This window comes from Chiloscyllium plagiosum, unplaced genomic scaffold (genome assembly GCF_037043375.1).
Source record: "Chiloscyllium plagiosum isolate Xiang-an unplaced genomic scaffold, Cpla_swu_hap1 HiC_scaffold_10, whole genome shotgun sequence".
Classification (NCBI taxonomy): Eukaryota; Metazoa; Chordata; class Chondrichthyes; order Orectolobiformes; family Hemiscylliidae; genus Chiloscyllium; species Chiloscyllium plagiosum.
In genome coordinates this window covers 82,804,210-82,822,123 of record NW_028270148.1, presented here as the reverse complement: position 1 = coordinate 82,822,123, position 17,914 = coordinate 82,804,210, and the positions used below count along the sequence as shown (strand labels likewise).

General features: G+C 40.5%; 1 protein-coding gene across 2 annotated transcripts in view; it reads right to left on the bottom strand.

Annotated features, from left to right (window-relative positions):
* impg1a (interphotoreceptor matrix proteoglycan 1a) overlaps positions 1-15,530 on the bottom strand; it is a 141,462-nt gene extending 125,932 nt beyond the window's left edge. Inside the window, exon 1 of one of the 2 annotated variants that reach the window (XM_043696237.2) lies at positions 14,939-15,530. In XM_043696237.2, coding sequence (XP_043552172.2) covers positions 14,939-15,020 — 82 coding nt within the window. In that variant the 5' untranslated portion in view covers positions 15,021-15,530. The remainder of the gene's footprint in view (positions 1-14,938) is intronic. The other variant, XM_043696238.2, reaches the window with a different exon arrangement.
* Between the last annotated feature and the right edge of the window lie 2,384 nt (positions 15,531-17,914).

The following is a 17,914-nucleotide window of genomic DNA, read 5'->3' as shown; positions in this document are numbered from 1 at the left end:
AGGATGGGTGCCCTGTTGAAACAGGAACCTTTTTATGAAATCCTAGACCACTGAACCAGGCCATTTTCTGTTTTTGCAAGCATCCTGGACCTTTGAGCTAGGCAATTTTTTTTTGAATGCATCCTGAATCTGTGAACGTTTATCTTCCCACTTTTCATGGTGGCATATGCAGCTTATCTTCAATCCACGTGAGTAAACCTTATTCTTTATAATATAGTGCAGAAGTAGCAAGAATACAGCTGGGCAGCAGAGGAAAAGCAAGATTGGCATTGGGAATAAAAGCAGCATGTTGATGGTGAGAACAAAGTGGGGGGGTCAATGGGGAACTGCGAGACCAGCAGTAGAGGTAAAAGTGGCACTGAGACAGCGAAAACACAGTGAGAGCAGTGGAAAATAGCAAGTCCAGCATCAAGTAATCTGATTTCCTGTGATAAGGTTGCTCTTCTCTTGTAGGGTTGAACTATGATGCTTCTGGACCTCTATGTAATTAGATCAATATATAAGGATTAATAATGGAGAAACACTTGTGGAGAGATAGTGTATAAGATGTTAGTCAGATCTTCTATAATAAATCTGACAATAACAACAATTTGTCGCTAATTTTGTCTCTTATGAACTCTGATTTCAAGGCTCCATAAGTTACATTTTTCCATTATCAGTAAGGGTTATTAACAAATTTTACTGAATGCTCAACTCTTCTGTTAAGTCTTGCTCTTTCAGAAAATATATTCATCCTACAGTTAAAATAATTGTCAAAGTTTGAAAAACTTCTTCAAAAGTACCTATTTTTCTTGTACGTATAGTTTAATGACAACATCATCAGCTTTGTTCCACTTGAATACAGGGTGGCATAGTGGCTCAGTAGTTAGCACTGCTGCTTCACAGCACCAGGGACCTGGATTTAATTCCAACCTTGGGTAACTGTCTGTGTGGAGTTTGCACATTCTCCCTGTGTCTATATGGATTTCCTCCCACTATCCAAAGATGTGCAGGTTAGGTGAATTGGCCATGTTAAATTGCCCATAGTGTTCAGGGATGTATAGGCTAGATGCATTAGTAAGGGGGAAATATGGGGGAATGGGTCTGGATGGGTTACTCTTTAGAGGGTTGGTGTGGACTTATTGGGTCAAATGGCCATTTTTCACACTGTAGGGATTCTAAACTCTAAAAGTGAACATAGAACATTACAGTGCAGTACAGGCCCTTTGGCCCTCGATGTTGCACTGCCCTGTGAAACCAATCTGAAGCCCATCTAACCTGAGTGCGTTTGCTCGTTCAGATTCTGATTTAGTATCTAGTTTGGAAACAATTCTGTATCTTAAGAACTACCTTTTCTGAGGTGTGCAATCTATATTCTATTTGTCCCAACTCTAAAATTTCCAGGATTTACCAAATGAATTATGCTTTTTATAGTTCAAAAGGATGAATCTTATTCTCTTTAATGTATTTCACTAGTTGATTTGTGTTGTCTGCAGTGCAGTGGATGATGCTGTTGATTTCTAATTGTTTTTTACCCTGGATGAGTCTCACTGTCTATGTTCTTAACAAGTTTGTCCTGCTTTGGCTAAGGTATAAATAGCTGATCTCTAACTTTCCTCTGTAGCCTCAGTAATCTTCTTACATTCTTTTCCATTAGCTTTTGCCTGCCTCAGCTTCTAAAGTGCCCCATAATTATTTTAATTGGGACTTTGTGATGTTCTTGCTGCTGCAACCTTATTTTTAATTTACTTCTGTGACTCTTAATTTCCCTTACTGTAGCCATGCCTCATGGTAGTCACATGCAATGGTGGCAGTGCTCACTTTGCGCTGTAAGAACTTTCTTATAGTTTTCTCAGCCTATATTTTTATATATTTTTCTTCTTGTCCACCAGGGATTTGAACTTTACTTATGCAGCCACTGGTGTTTGTTTGCTCACCAAATGAACCTTGTCTCAGGTCTGCCTCTACTGTTATTCAGCATCTATGCAATCTGTTTGAAGTGTGACAAGTATGACTATTTCCGTATATGATCTCACTCACACTGTCTCATACCAAGTCTGAAATGCATTTTTCCATTGTTTTTGGATTTTGGCTTGTTGAATCTTACCATCAGTTACTCTTCTGCAGTTGTTTTTGAATATGCAGCTTTCCCAACTGCAGACTGTCTGGACAACTAGCCTTCTTAAAGCTATGTCTGGAGATTACTTTAAAGCTCACTCGAATCCGTGCCACTGTTCATCAAATTACATGGGCAGTCAAAATAAATCTGTATCGTTTCTCACTATATGATGGCTCATCGTCTCTGACATTAGATTAGCTTCCATACAGTATGGAAACGGGCCTAACAAGTCTACACCGACTCTTTGAAGAGTAACCCACCCAGACATATCCCCTCCCCTATATTTACCCCTGATTAATGCACTGAACACTATGGGCAATTTAGCATGACCACTTTACCTAACCGGCACTTCTTTTGGATTTTGGGAGGAAACTCACGCAGACACAAGGAGAATGTGCAAACTCCACACAGACAGTCACCCGAGATAGGAATTGAACCCAAGTCCCTGATGCTGTGAGGCAGTAATGCTAACCACTGAGCCACCATGCCACTTGATGGAAACTATATCACGTAGATTTTCTGCCACCATCCTTCTTTAAGGTTTGAATCTGAAGGGTTGCCTGTTCTGGTGTGGTAGAGAAAAAAACACATGGTCAGTTGCAATAAGGGGATCTTGCCTTAAACAAGATGTAATTTATTGACCAATAGCCATCATGTTCACGTTACATTGCTATTATAGATATTGTTGTTAAAACTGAGGGAGTCTTATTTGATAGAATCATAGGAGAAAGTGAGGACTGCAGATGCTGGAGATCAGAGTCAAAAAGTGTGGCGCTGGAAAATAACAGCCCATCAGGCAGTATACAAGGATCAGGAAAGTCGACGTTTCGGGAATAAGCACCTCATCAGGAAAACCATTCCTGATGAAGGGATTATGCCCGAACCGTCGACGCTCCTGCTCCTCGGATGCTGCCTGACCTGCTGTGCTTTTCCAATGCCACACTCATAGAATCATAGACTCCCTACAGTGTAGAAGCAGGCCGTTTGGCCCACCAAGTCCACCCAGACCCTCTGAGGAGCATCCCAACCAGAACCATCGCCCATCCTATTCCTGTCACTCCATATTTCCCACGGCTAATCCACTTAACCTGCATATTCCTGGATACTATGGGCACTTAGCATGGCCAATCCACCTAATCTGCACATCTTTAGACTTGATATGTCCATTTCTTTGGAGATCCAGAATTGTTCTCCTGCCCAAGTCTGCATAATATTACTATATGCCATTGTGAGCACAACTCAGACTGAATCCTTTCAAATCCTAACACTTTTTACAGCAATAAGTTTCTTCAGAGACCTGGTCTGGTCCCCATCAGGACTATTGCATACAATGCTGGTTAGCCATAATAAAGTCACCACACCTTTGTCTTAAACAATAGATCACAAAGCAATGATAATTGGGATAATCACCATAGTCATCAAGAGAAATAAGAGCAAGTAGAAATGCTTCAGCTGAATCATAACGTATGGAAAAAAAGGACAAAGACTTGCATTTGGACAATTGCTGATCCATCCCAGATCAGCAAGAAGGTTGAAGGTCAAAGAGTTGCAAGAAAATTGGCTGAGTCTTATAAAGGGTCCTGTTACATTTTTTCTTCCTCCCCTCAAGTAGTGTTGACTCTTTAAATAATTATGAAAAAATACTATATCATCTTTTGATTCACATGTCTATTGTTTTTTAAAATGATTTGCTTCAAATTCCTGTCTGGTAGGCTTCTCTGGTGTCTACTACATCTAAGGTACTAAGTGATCATTTTTCTCATGCAACTCTGAGTTGGCTGCTTCTTTTTCCATTATGAGGGCGGACAATACAACTCAACCTGATTCTGCCCTCACCTGACTTTCTTTAACAATCTTTTCAACATTGTTGGAAAGTGATCATTCAACAGAAAAGGAAATTTTGACCACTTATCATGCTTGAGCTCAAGGTCCTGAAGGAGAAAGTGAGGTCTGCAGATGCTGGAGATCAGAGCTGGAAATGTGTTGCTGGAAAAGCGCAGCAGGTCAGGCAGCATCCAGGGAACATCGATTCTCCTGTTCCCTGGATGCTGCCTGACCTGCTGCGCTTTTCCAGCAACACATTTCCAGCTCAAGGTCCTGAAGATAGCTTCAGGAATCCCCAGTAACAACCAGCTGACGCCACCTACCAATGCAACAGAGACCAGGAATACAAACTCAATAAATTTCTGTGTGATATAAATGAATTTATTTTCAACTAAGGCTGAGTTAAAAAAAAGGCTCAGTTCCAACATCTGTGTCTAGATTAGAGTGGTGCTGGAAAAGCACAGCAGGTCAGGCAGCATCCGAGGAGCAGGAAAATCGTCATTTCGGCAAAAGCCCTTCATCAGGAATAGAGCCTCTATTCCTAATGAAGGGCTTTAGCATGAAACCTCGATTTTCCTGCTCCTTGGATGCTGCCTGACCTGCTGTGCTTTTCCAGCACCACTCTAATCTAGACTCTGGTTTCCAGCAACTCCAGTCCTAGTTTTTACCTCAGTTTCCAACATGTTACTTTGCAATGAGCATGTCAACTTTGGAGCAAAATGAAAGCAAAAACAGTGTGAACGTCGAATGGCTTCTGCAAACGTTGGTTGATAGGCTCTATCAGGTCACAACTATAAACTTAAGATATACGCCATAGCTATTAATTTAACCTGGGGCAGTGTTTGTAGAGGAATAAGACGGTGTTATTTTCTGGGTCTGAAGATTGTGAAGGAGCAAAAATGGCCTTTGCAGTGATATGTACTTCTTGTCAGATGTGGGAGTTTAAAGAGAGTTTAAGGGTTGCTGCGGATTATATCTGCCATAAATGCTGTTGGATGCGAATCTTATCAGATCGAGTGGATCGGTTGGAGAGACAGATAGAAGCGATGAGGAATTTGCAACAGCAACAGTATGTGATGGATGGCAGTTATAGGAAGGGGGGAAAGGCTCAGATACAGTCACATAGATGGGTTAACTCCAGGAAGGGTGAGAGAGGTCGGCACCTAGGGCAGGAGTCTTTTGTGGATGTACCCATTTCAAACAGGTATGTTGTTTTCGAAAATGTGGGGGGTGATGGATTTTCAGGGGAACGTAGCACGAACAGCCAAGTTTCTGGTATTGAGACTAGCTCTAATGTAACGAGGGGTACGTCGGCTTCCAAGAGATCAATTGTGTAAGGGGATTCTATAGTCAGAGGTACAGACAGACATTTCTGTGGCCAGCAGAGAAAAAGAAGAATGGTGTGTTGTTTCTCTGGTGCCAGGATCAAGGATGTCTCAGAGAGGGTGCAGAATGTTCTCACGGGGGAGAGGGGCCAGCAGGAGGTTATTGTCCACATTGGAACCAACGACATTGGAAGGGAAAAGGTTGAGACTCTGAAGGGAGATTACAGAGAGTTAGGCAGAAATTTAAAAAGGAGGATGTGAAGGGTAGTAATATCTGGATTACTCCCAGTGCTACGAGCTAGTGAGGACAGGAACAGGAGGATAGAGCAAATGAATGCATGGCTGAGGAGCTGGTGTATGGGAGAAGATTCACATTTTTGGATCATTGGAATCTCTTTTGGGGTAGAAGTGACCTGTATAATAAGGACGGATTGCACCTAAATTGGATGGGGACTAATATACTGGCAGGGAAATTTGCTCGAACTGCTTGGGAGGATTTAAACTAGTAAAGTGGGAGGGGGAGGTACTGGGACCCAGGGAGATAGTGAGGAAGGAGATCGATCTGAGACGGGTACAGCTGAGAACAGAAGCGAGTCAAACAGTCAGGGCAGGCAGGGACAGGGTAGGACCAATAAATTAAACTGCATTTATTTCAATGCAAGGGGCTTAACAGGGAAGGCAGATGAACTCAGGGCATGGTTAGAGACATGGGACTGGGATATCATAGCAATTACAGAAACATGGCTCAGGGATGGGCAGGACTGGCAGCTTAATGTTCCAGGATACAAATGCTACAGGAAGGATAGAAAGGGAGGCAAGCGAGGAGGGGGAGTGGCATTTTTCATAAGGGATAGCATTTCAGCTGTGCTGAAGGAGGATATTCCCAAAAATACATGCAGGGAAGTTATTTGGGTGGAACTGAGAAATAAGAAAGGGATGATCACTTTACTGGGATTGTATTATAGATCCCCCAATAGTCAGAGGGAAATTGAGAAACAAACTTGTAAGGAGATCTCAGCTATCTGTAAGAATAATAGGGTAGTTATGGTAAGGGATTTTAACTTCCAAACATCGACTGGGACTGCCATAGTGTTAAAGGTTTAGATGGAGAGGAATTTCTTAATTGTGTACAAGACAATTTTCTGATTCAGTATGTGGATGTACCTACCAGAGAAGCTGCAAAACTTGATCTATTCTTGGGAAATAAAGCAGGGCAGGTGACTGAGGTGTCAGTGGGGCAGCACTGTGGGTCAGCGACCATAATTCTATTCGTTTTAAAATCGTGATGGAAAAGGATAGACCAGATCTAAAAGTTGAAGTTCTAAATTGGAGAAAGGCCAATTTTGACGGGATTAGGCAAGAACTTTCGAAAGCTGATTGGAGGCAGATGTTTGCAGGTAAAAGGATGGCTGGAAAATGGGAAGCCTTTAGAAATGCAATAACAAGAATCCAGAGAAAGTATATTCCTGTCAGGGTGAAAGGGAAGGCTGGTAGGTATAGAGAATGCTGGATGACTAAAGAAATTGAGGGTTTGGTTAAGAAAAGAAGGAAGCATATGTCACGTATAAACAGGATAGATTGAGTGAATCCTTAGAAGAGTATAAAGAAAGTAGGAGTATACTTAAGAGGGAAATCAGGAGGGCAAAACGGGGACATGAGATAGCTTTGGCAAATAGAATTAAGGAGAATCTAAAGGGTTTTTACAAATATATTAAGGACAAAAGGTAACTAGGGAGAGAATAGGGCCCCTCAAAGATCAGCAAGGTGGCCTTTGTATGGAGCCACAGAAAATGGGGGAGATACTAAATTAATATTTTGCATCAGTATTTACTGTGGAAAAGGATATGGAAGATGTAGACTGTAGGGAAATAGATGGTGACATCTTGCAAAATGTCCAGATTACACAGGAGGAAGTGTTGGATGTCTTGAACTGGTTAAAAGTGGGTAAATCCCCAGGACCTGATCAGGTGTACCCTAGAACTCTGTGGGAAGCTAGAGAAGTGATTGCTGGGCCTCTTGCTGAGATATTTGTATCATTGATAGTCACAGGTGAGGTGCCGGAAGACTGGAGGTTGGCTAACATAGTGCCACTGTTTAAGAAGGGCGGTATAGACAAGCCAGGGAACTATAGACCGGTGAGCCTGACCTCAGTGGTGGGCAAGTTGTTGGAGGGAATCCTGAGGGACAGGATGTACATGTATTTGGAAAGGCAAGCACTGATTAGGGATAGTCAACATGGCTTTGTGCGTGGGAAATCATGTCTCACAAACTTGATTGAGTTTTTTGAAGAAGTAACAACGAAGATTGATGAGGGCAGAGCTGGAGATGTGATCTATATGGACTTCAGTAAGGCGTTCGACAAGGTTCCCCATGGGAGACTTATTAGCAAGGTTAGATCTCATGGAATACAGGGAGAACTAGCCGTTTGGATACAGAACTGGCTCAAAGATAGAAGAGAGAGGGTAGTGTTGGAGGGTTGTTTTTCAGACTGGAGGTCAATGACCAGTGGAGTGCCACAAGGATCGGTGCTGGGTCCTCTATTTTTTGTCATTTACATAAATGATTTGGATGCGAGCATAAGAGGCACAGTTAGTAAGTTTGAAGATGACACAAAAATTAGAGGTGTAGTGGACAACGACTACAACAGGATCTGGACCAGTTGGGCCAATGGGCTGAGAAGTGGCAAATGGAGTGTAATTCAGATAAATGCGAGGTACTGCATTTTGGGAAAGCAAATCTTAGCAGGACTTATACACTTAATGGTAAGGTCCTAGGGAGTGTTGCTGAACAAAGAGACCTTGGAGTGCAGGTTCATAGCTCCTTGAAAGTGGAGTCACAGGTAGATAGGGTGGTGAAAAAAGCATTTGTTATGCTTTCCTTTATTGGTCAGAGTATTGAGTACAGGTGTTGGGAGGTCATGTTGCGGCTGTACAGGACATTGGTTAGGCCACTGTTGGAATATTGCGTGCAATTCTGGTCTCCTTTCTATCGGAAAGATGTTGTGAAACTTGAAAGGGTTCAGAAAAGATTTACAAGGATGTTGCCAGGGTTGGAGGATCTGAGCTATAGGGAGAGGCTGGGACTGTTTTCCCTGGAGCGTCGGAGGCTGAAGGGTTACCTTATAGAGGTTTACACAGTTATGAGGGGCATGGATAGGATAAATAGGCAAAGTCTTTTCCTTGGGGTGGGGGAGTCCAGAACTAGAGGGCATAGGTTTAGGGTGAGAGGGGAAAGATATAAAAGAGACCTAAGGGGCAACATTTTCATGCAGAGGGTGGTATATGTATGGAATGAGCTGCCAGAGGATGTGGTGGAGGCTGGTACAATTGCAACACTTAAGAGGCATTTGGATGGGTATATGAATAGGAAGGGTTTGGAGGGATATGGGCCGGGTGCTGGCAGGTGGGACTAGATTGGGTTGGGATATCTGGTCGGTGTGGTTGGGTTGGACCGAAGGGTCTGTTTCCATGCTGTACATCTCTATGACTCTATAACTATGACAGCGAAGTTGAACATTACTTTCTAAAGCTTTTACACTGGTTATGTAATGTGTCAGCTATAGCTCAGTTGTAGTACTCAATGCCTGTAAATCATAGGTTATGAGTGAACGTCTTCTTCTAGAGACTTCTATACATAGTCTGGTTGTCACTGCCAGAACAGTCCAGTCAGCCACTTAGGTGGGCACTGGTAGGCCTTTCCATCCTATTGTAGCACCAGCACAGGTAACTGTCCCCAATGCATTCACCTGGTGTAATGGTTGGAGTTGAGTGAGGGCATATGGGGTTTGGTGGGTCACTGGCGAGGTCAAGCAGCTCGAATAAAAGGGCAGGGATGTGATTCTCAATAGGGTCCTTGTTTCCTGATGCCTGGTTCCTTGATCAGGCACTGAATGTATTTGAACAAGAGATTTTCCCCAAGAACCTGAAGGCAAATTTGATGGTTGGTTTCTCAGTTTTCCGGTGTTGCAACTTCCTGCTGCTGATTGATTGGTGGCTGGATGTAATCCTTGTTAAATGTCCATTTAAGGGCATCATTTGACATCAGAATGGGAAAGCAGTCCTTAAACCTTCCTTTCCTAGACTTAATTCGACCAGAGGCAGGAAGACGATAGAGTTCCAATCCATGATTAAATGCTTCTCTCTCCTGCCTCAAACTCACCTTGGCAAAGACCACTGACTTCTGCCATGAATATAGATTGGTTTTACAACCTCACAACATCCCAAAATGTGTCACATTTCAGAGTTTAGGTTAGGATTTGCTATGCAGGCAGATTCAAAGTGAGATCAGAAACTTACAGTGTGTGTATCTTAGTTTTCTTCAAACATTGAGCAAGAAAGTGGTTTACAAAATGAGGAGCAATTAAACGTCTCCAGCTCAGAAAAAGCAATGGAATGCATTGGAGAGAAGTGAGTAAAAACTCAATTTGAAGGTGCATTTTTCAACTTTTTAAATTTTAAATTAAAGCCATGATTAATTAGACAGATATTCTAGAGAGGAAGGTTCTCAAAACCCTCCTGTAGCATTGTTCCCCCTAACATCCCACTCCTTCACCCCAGCTACCATCCAAATGCCTTAAAGGAGGCTCCATTCAGCAGCTACATTGTTCCCTGACTCCTCTGGGGAACCTGGAGGCTCACTGGAAAATCCAATCTTAGGCCTTAATAGGGCTTTAGCAAAATCGATTGGCTATATACTGCCTGCTGCTGGGTGGCCCTATCTTACCCACTCACTAATAGCCTCTGGACAGGTTATTATTGGGAAAGTGGTAAACCAGTAAGTAGTTTGAGTTTATACTTTTGTTCCTACTCCCATCAGAGCCATGAAGTTCAACCATAATTACATTGGAATGAGAGAAATTGTCTGATTCCCAGGGTTGGCGAATGATGGATGAATAAAAGTCTAGATGTCACAGGCTAATAATTTAGTTAGAACATTTTGAACAAATTAGAACAGCAAGTAACAGAAAGTGTGTCAATTTCTATCTTGTAGATTCTGGACATTTCAAAATCTTACCGCAGGTTTCAGTTATTTTATATAAAAATATTTTTTTATAAAAACACTTTGTTCATTCTATTATCTTATGTTGGAAGAGAGGATAATCAGAGTTTTCTTTTTGTCAAAATTATCAATTATGTGCAACAAATTATCAGAGGTTTAGCTATAAACAAGAATCTATCCAGCTCTATGGAGACAGCAGCTGTCCTGCCTTCTGAACCATGATTATTTATGCATAATCAAGTCTCGCTAAAACCATTAGAGAAACTAATGCAATAAGCCTCTATTTTGTCAACAAGCATCACATCAACTGTGTTCTGCAAGCAATTAGTCAAGATAAATTAATATCATTTACCAAGTCCAACAGAAAGCCATTGTTTTACTCCATAATGAAGTAAAGTGAGCAACATTCACAGGTTTGACAGAATAAATCATGTTTAACTGAAACAAAAATAAGTAGCACAGAATTATTTACAGTCGCCAAACAAGAAGTAGCTCCAACAAAATATCAGGGACCAGTTATAGTGCAAATTTTACGTCAACATAAATTGGAAGTGCTTGTAACAATAAAATATTAACTTTGGAATGTTTTTCTTTATTTAGATGCAGTTTGTGACTCCACCATTGCAGGCAATCTCATGCTATCTGTACTTCATGTGGAATATAGGTACTGGTGAAAGCCATTCAATCGCTCCAGGGTGTTTTGCTGTTTATGGCCGATGTGTATCTATAGTCTGTATATCTACTTGGTGACAAATTCCTCAAATCCTTTCCTAATAAAAGATATTTCAGCCACAATCTTGAAAGTCTCAATTGATCTGGACGCATCAACTTTTTGGGGAAAAATATTCTCAAAATACATGCACCTTTGTGTGAATAAAGTTTGCTGCTATCAACTCTGAACAGTGTAGCTCTAACATTTGGTTTACGACCTCTTGTTCTGTACTCCTCCCCCCCATAGGAAGTGGTTTCTCTCTATTCACTGTAATAAATTATCTCAGGCTCTCAAAAACAGTGCCTGATGACAAAGCAAATTGGAAAGAAGACCATTCATTGACAGCTCAGATACGTACACTGAGAAAAATGTGTACAAATTCTGGAAGGACCTGAATTTACCAGTCAACAATTAAAAAGTGATCACAGTTAAAAATCTAAGACCTTAAAGGCTCTCGGTACTTTCAAACTGTATAAGCTTTATTCTTTCAGTCTGTACAAAGAACTCCCTTTTTAATTTATTATCTCTGTGTTTGATCTTATGATTTTCTTATTGTTTCTGTATTGGTAGATAATAAAATTTGTCTTTCTTTCCCTCAAGAAAACTTCAATGATTTACCTGGATAGCATGCAAACCAATACTTTTCACTGTGTCTCAATACCTGTGACACTAATAAATGCAAGTCAAGTCAAATAAAATCATTTTGATTTTCTTAATTGCTTATTTAACGGAAATGGGGTTCCCAACTGTTAAAAGAAATAAAGATATTTGTTATGACTGACAAAGACAGGAGCCAAATAAACAGAGCCAAGAAGGTGGCAGATTTTGAGGAAATCTGCAAATTAAGTATCCTTCTCATCTTAAAGATCACCACATTGGGGCACAGCCCTTCAGGAAGGGCTGAAGAAGGGCTCATGCCCACAACGTCGATTCTCCTGCTCCTTGGATGCTGCCTGACCTGCTGCGCTTTTCTAGTAACACATTTTCAGTCCTATTCTGCTTAATAGCATTCTTTTATTTTCCCCAGTTCCTGTGTAATATGTTGAGGCACTTACTGTTTTGTTTTGAATTCCAGAGGTTTGTGACAGTGAATTCCTTTGAAATTAAGGCAACATTTGACAAAATACTGTGTCAAGATACTTAACCAACAATTACTTATCCACTGGCACTCAGTTCGGGTTCTACCAAGCTAACTCCTCATCTAATTTTTGACTTGTTCCAAACAGGGATAAAGAAGCTGAACTCAATATGTGAGGTCAGAGTGACTGCCTTGACATCAAGGTAGCATTTGACAGAGTGTGGCATCAAAGAACCTTAGCAAAACTGGAGTCAATGAGAATCAAGAGGAATGCTCCCCATCTGCTAAAGCAAAGAAGATGACTCTGATTGTTGGAGGTCATTCGTCTTACTGGGACATCACTGTAGGAGCTCCTCACGGTAATGCTCTAGCCCAAACATCTTTACCAATGACCTGGCTTCCATAGTAAGGGTGCTGTTCATATATGACTGTACAATTTTAAGCATCATTTGTTGCTCCTCAGATATTGAATCAATCTGTTTCCATTAAGGAACAAGACATGGACAACAGGCTTGGACTAATCAGTGGCAGTTATTATACAGACCGCTGAACTGCCAGACAATGACCATTTGGGCAAAAGAGAATCTATCAATCTATCCTTAATAATTAACTGCATTATCATTGCTGAATCTTTCACTCTTAACATCCAATGCATGACCATTGACCAGAAACGTAACTGCATCAGCCATATAAATAATTTGGCTCCAAAATCAGGCAAGAAGGTATGAATTCTGTGGTGAATAACTCATCTCCTGACTCCCCAATATCTGTCCTCCAACTGCAATGCATAAATCAGGAGTGTGATGAAATGTTCTCCATATGCCTGGACAGGTGCAGTTCCAACAACAGTCAACAAGCTCAACACGTCCAGGACAAAGTAAAGCCTTAATTAGCACTCCATCCAGCACCTTCAACAATGCACAGTGTCCTCCATTTACAAGATGCACTGTAGCAGCACACCAAAGCTGCAATCTCTACCATTTAGAATGTCAAGTGCAGCAGATGCAAAGGAACACCACCATCATCTCCAAGTTCCCCTTCAAGCCACATATCTTCCTGACTTGGAAATATATTGAGTTCCTTCACTGTCACTGGGTCAAAATCTTGGAACTTCCTTCCTAACAGCCCTGTAAAGTGTATGTACCTTGCATGTACTGCATTGGCTAAAGAAGGCAATGCAATACAATGTTTTCAAGGGCAATTAAATATGGGCAATAAATACTGGTCAAGAAAATGACACGTGCATCCTATGAATTAGTTAAAAAATAGAAAAAGAAACATCCTTGCAATTACTTAATGGACTATAAACATCACTCACAACTGGCAGCAGTAAGAATTCCAGATACAAAACAGCGAAATGAAGCAGCATGTTGGAGCACCTGTGAGTACCATTGTCCACTTCACATCTAGAACTTCTCATCTTAGCTGTGCTGCTGTGGGAAGGCTGTCCAGGCAAAGGATTTAAACTCAAAGGAAGAATTAAGACCGTAGGAATTGCTAAAAAAAAATGCCAACTATCTTCATCTATTTTCGCTTTCTGTCATTCAATTAGGTAGACAGTACAACAATAAATAATTCTAGCATAAATATATATCAATTAGTTTATAACAGACTCAGCTTTGAGATGAGGAAAATCCTGATGGTGATAATAGGTAAGTTCTAGAAATTGTAGGTCCAATTACCTGTTTCTCCCAATATCTCCCATACCCATGGTAATTTCTGAAGGCAACTACCTAACTTGCATTTGGATAAATTAATATGGATTCTACCACCTCCCCAGGCAACATTGTTCTTTGAAATATTTACTGGAGCAGACTGCCTCATACTGTGCACCAGAAGATGTTTTTACTGCACCATTCAGATCAAATTGATTTTACTGTGTAAATTGCTGTAAGTTTGAGCTGATAATAACAAGACAAAGGCAACTAAAGCACTGAGACTCCACACCTTTAATTATTCACTTTCTGCCAAGCAGAGATTAGTGGGCAATCAGCAACAATTATCACATGAAAACATGCACATGCTGTTAATTATTAAATTCATTTTCTAAGGTAAGTTAGTGCAATACTGCAGCAATTTAGATAGATAGAGATAGAGATGTACAGTATGGAAACAGACCCTTCAGCCCAACTTGTCCATGCTGACCAGATATCCTAGATAAATGTAGTTCCATTTAGCAGCATTTGGCCCACATTCATCTAAACTCTTCCTATTTATATACCCATCCAGATGCCTTTTAAATGTTATAATTGTACCAGTCTCCGCCACTTCCTCTGGCAGCTGATTCCATACATTCATCACCCTTTGTGTGAAAAGTTGCCCCTTAGGTCCCTTTAAAATCTTTCCCCTCTACCCTAAACCTATGCCCCCTTGTTCATGCAATTCATGTTGGGGCTAATCACAGGATAATGCATTTGCAAAGCCAGTCATGGAACAAAGTAAATCTTCCAGCATCTTGTGGTGAATTACATTTCACTGGATTTCTCCTCCTCACTAACTTGTGGAGAATTCACATATTAATAATGGTGTGCATTGCTCATTTTCCATGAAATCATAGCCCATTGTTTCCACAGATTAGTTTAGAATTTATCTCATTTGAATGCAAGTTTCTGTTGTCCTGGTCTAGTTTTCTTCAGGTGAAGTAGTTGTTCATGGTCCAAAGAATGTATATACCTCTCTTTCAGCAAGTGAAATAAGGGCTAAAAGAGTATTGGGAAGGAAATTGCATATTGTAGCTCCTGGAGACTTTAGACAAAAGAAGAGAAAATTCTTATACCGTTATAATGCTTCCTAACTCCTTTAAGTCACGCTATAAATAGAATACTGATCTTTCTTAAGTCATCGTCCATTGAAATATTTTGTACAATAGAATTAGCAAATCCAACATTTCATAATCAACTTACCTTTGTTCCCATTAATTTGGTGTGTTGCAAAAATGATAAAAAGTATTAATTCAATTTGCAAATGCATGCTTAATAAATGCATTTACTTATGCTGGATCCTTCACTTTCAGTAACGGAGCCTCTGATTCTTGGTAGTTTTAGATCTGGTGATGTTATTTCAATAGAAATTTCCAAAACATTTGTTGAAGGGGAAAATAATTGCAGCTGCAGGTCTCTGTCAACAGGATCAGAATGGCTCACACCAAACGACTTCCAAAGTAAGTAGTAGCTGAATCTCTTAAGGTTGGGTGGAGATGTGGATGGGATGGACTAAGCAATCTTCCTCCCTTCAAAATTGCCCTTGCCAAACTCAAGAAGGCCAATTTGGGATAAATCGTTCCTGAGCTCACAATTACAACAGGGTGACGAAAATGACAACGTGAAAATGAAGCACTCTCTGTTCAGGAAATAATCTGATCCTGACGATCAGTTGTAAATCTCTTTTACACGTCAGCTAGTGGGACCCTGCTCATCTTATTAGCAGCATTTGCCAGAGGCAGCTTTTAGTTCCCAGCTACTTCAATTTCCGAATCGCTCCCAATTACAGATTCAACTGAGCAACTCAAAATGCTTCAGACTTCTTGTGTTTTAGAACTTGTGGCAGAGAGTGCACTAGAGCCAGATCCCAGTTCTTCAGATGTTAACTGATCTTCTTTGATATTTGGGTACTTCAGTTAGATTTATTCACAGTGGCAGTTCAAAGTGATGGTTACCAGAAAGCGGTTACTCCATTCATAACAAGCCACTGATGCTGGCTTGTTTGTCTGTAGTTTTTATCTGAACTGATAAAGTGGGACATTTATTCCAGTCTCTTTACCTCGTCTTTATATAAATCAAGGTACTGTGTTACATTTAACAAAATGCATAGAAGACCTGATAATTTAGTGGGTGAGTGAACAATACTCTGTGGCACTGTATAACACACATCAGGAGGAGCAAAATTGGGTCTTTTGTTTGTGCTTGGTTAATTGATATCACCCAGGGCAACAGCGAAACACTGTGATTTTCTCAAGCATGGAGGGATGAGCTAAAAATAACATCAAGATATTACACAAAATACACAGCGTGGTAAAGAGAGATTTGCATTTATATAGTACCTTTTATGATGTCAGGACACCTTGAGTTACTTGATAACCAATGAAATGCATTTGAAGCATAATCAGTTAGAGCATGAGAAACATAGCAACCATTTTCTGCAGAAGTAGGTCCCACAAACACGAGTCTGATTGTGGTTAGAAAATGTGTTTTAGCGAAGTGGGCTGAGGAAAAATATTGGCTGGAACATTTGGAAATTCCCCTTGCTCTTCTTGAAAATAGTGCCATGAAATCTTTTAATTTACCCAAGAGGATTGATGGGACAAATTTGATTTGGACTTCTGCTTCTAACTCCTGAGTTAATGGAGGATTGATAATTCCCTCCACATTGTGGAAAAGCTTATCATTTTGCAGCTGTATTCAAGGACTGCTACTAAATGCAGGATTGTTCCCTGACATGAATCACAATTCACAAAGACCTGAGGATAAAACTGGAGAAACAAAGATAAATGAAGAGAATTAATGACTGCTTCTTAGAACATACTGACAGTGAGAAGCTCTGATTAATGTGTTACACATCAAGATGTATGTATTTGATTAGCATGTAGCTAATGGTGTAATCAAGAGAGGAAGTAATCTGTGAATGTGCTGTGATACTACTTCATTTATTGGTTAATTAAATATTGGGAAAAATCTTATAGGGGTCTGAATGACACGATCTATGATGAGATTTGAAGCAGAATTGCATGTGAAGTCCAACAAAGGCTGTCTTGAAATCGATAGCAACTTTAAAATACCAGCAACAAATACAATGGCTTGCCATCCTGGATCCTGAAGAAAATGTTAACCGTTTGGCTGAGGCTTGGCTTTGTTTTTGGGTTTTGCTGTGGGCTGACTGGGAGACCCTCTGTTCAGGATATGGCCTGAGTGAGGCTGTGCAATTGCCTTCAGTCAAGCTGTGCTCCCCAAGCTCAGTCGGACTTGCAAAGATGTCCATTCCATTGGAATACCCTGTACCTCATATGCTCCACTTGCTGCATTTTTCATTGATAAAGCCAGTTGTAGTGCCTGTTGAATTCCAGTTGGATTTCAACCAGTAGGTATTTTTGCATGGTTGCATCATTGATCTTGTACACCAAATGGCTTCTCAGCATCACATTAAGGTTTAAACCAAAGTCACTTGCTTCTGCGAGTCATCTTAACCTTGTTTAAAAATCCTGATATGGATTCCCCTCGTCATTAAATTGCTGAGTAAAACTGATGGTATCTCAGTATTAGAGGAAGCTTCAGGTTGTAATATTTCTTGACTAAACCTGAGGGAAAGTTAGGCTCCTAATAACCAAAAAAGCTATGGGTTCACAAGCTGTCAGGAGAATTATTTGTTGCTTTTCAACTGCTCCAATGCCATTTGTTAGGAAAGAATAATGCAGTCTTTCCACACATTGGGCTCAGTCTTTAACTGCAAGATCGATTGTGTCAAGTTTCCCAAAAAATAGCATTATGCCAGAAATGCTTACTCCAACGCAAAGATTGTTGCGAGCAAATTTCTTCAGGTGCATGCTTTTCTCTTGCCACTGCTGAACTGTCATAAAGATGAACAAATAGAAAGAGAGCTGCTTTGTCATCTTTGAAGACAGTTCAAAGTCCTGGGTCTTGTGGAAGGACATACAGACTGGTAAAGTTTTGTAAACAAAAGTATTCTTCATGTGATAGATGTGATTTGCTGTAGAGTATAGAATCTCATGTTTCTGTTTTTTTGTATACAGAAGTACTTAAGGATGAGAAATTCTTGTTTTTCCAAATGATCTGCATTTTAATTGTGATCGTTGTATATCTTTTGTAGCTTCCAAAGTTATAGTAGAGCAAAATAAGTTTAATCCCTCAAGGGTAAGTTGCAAATCC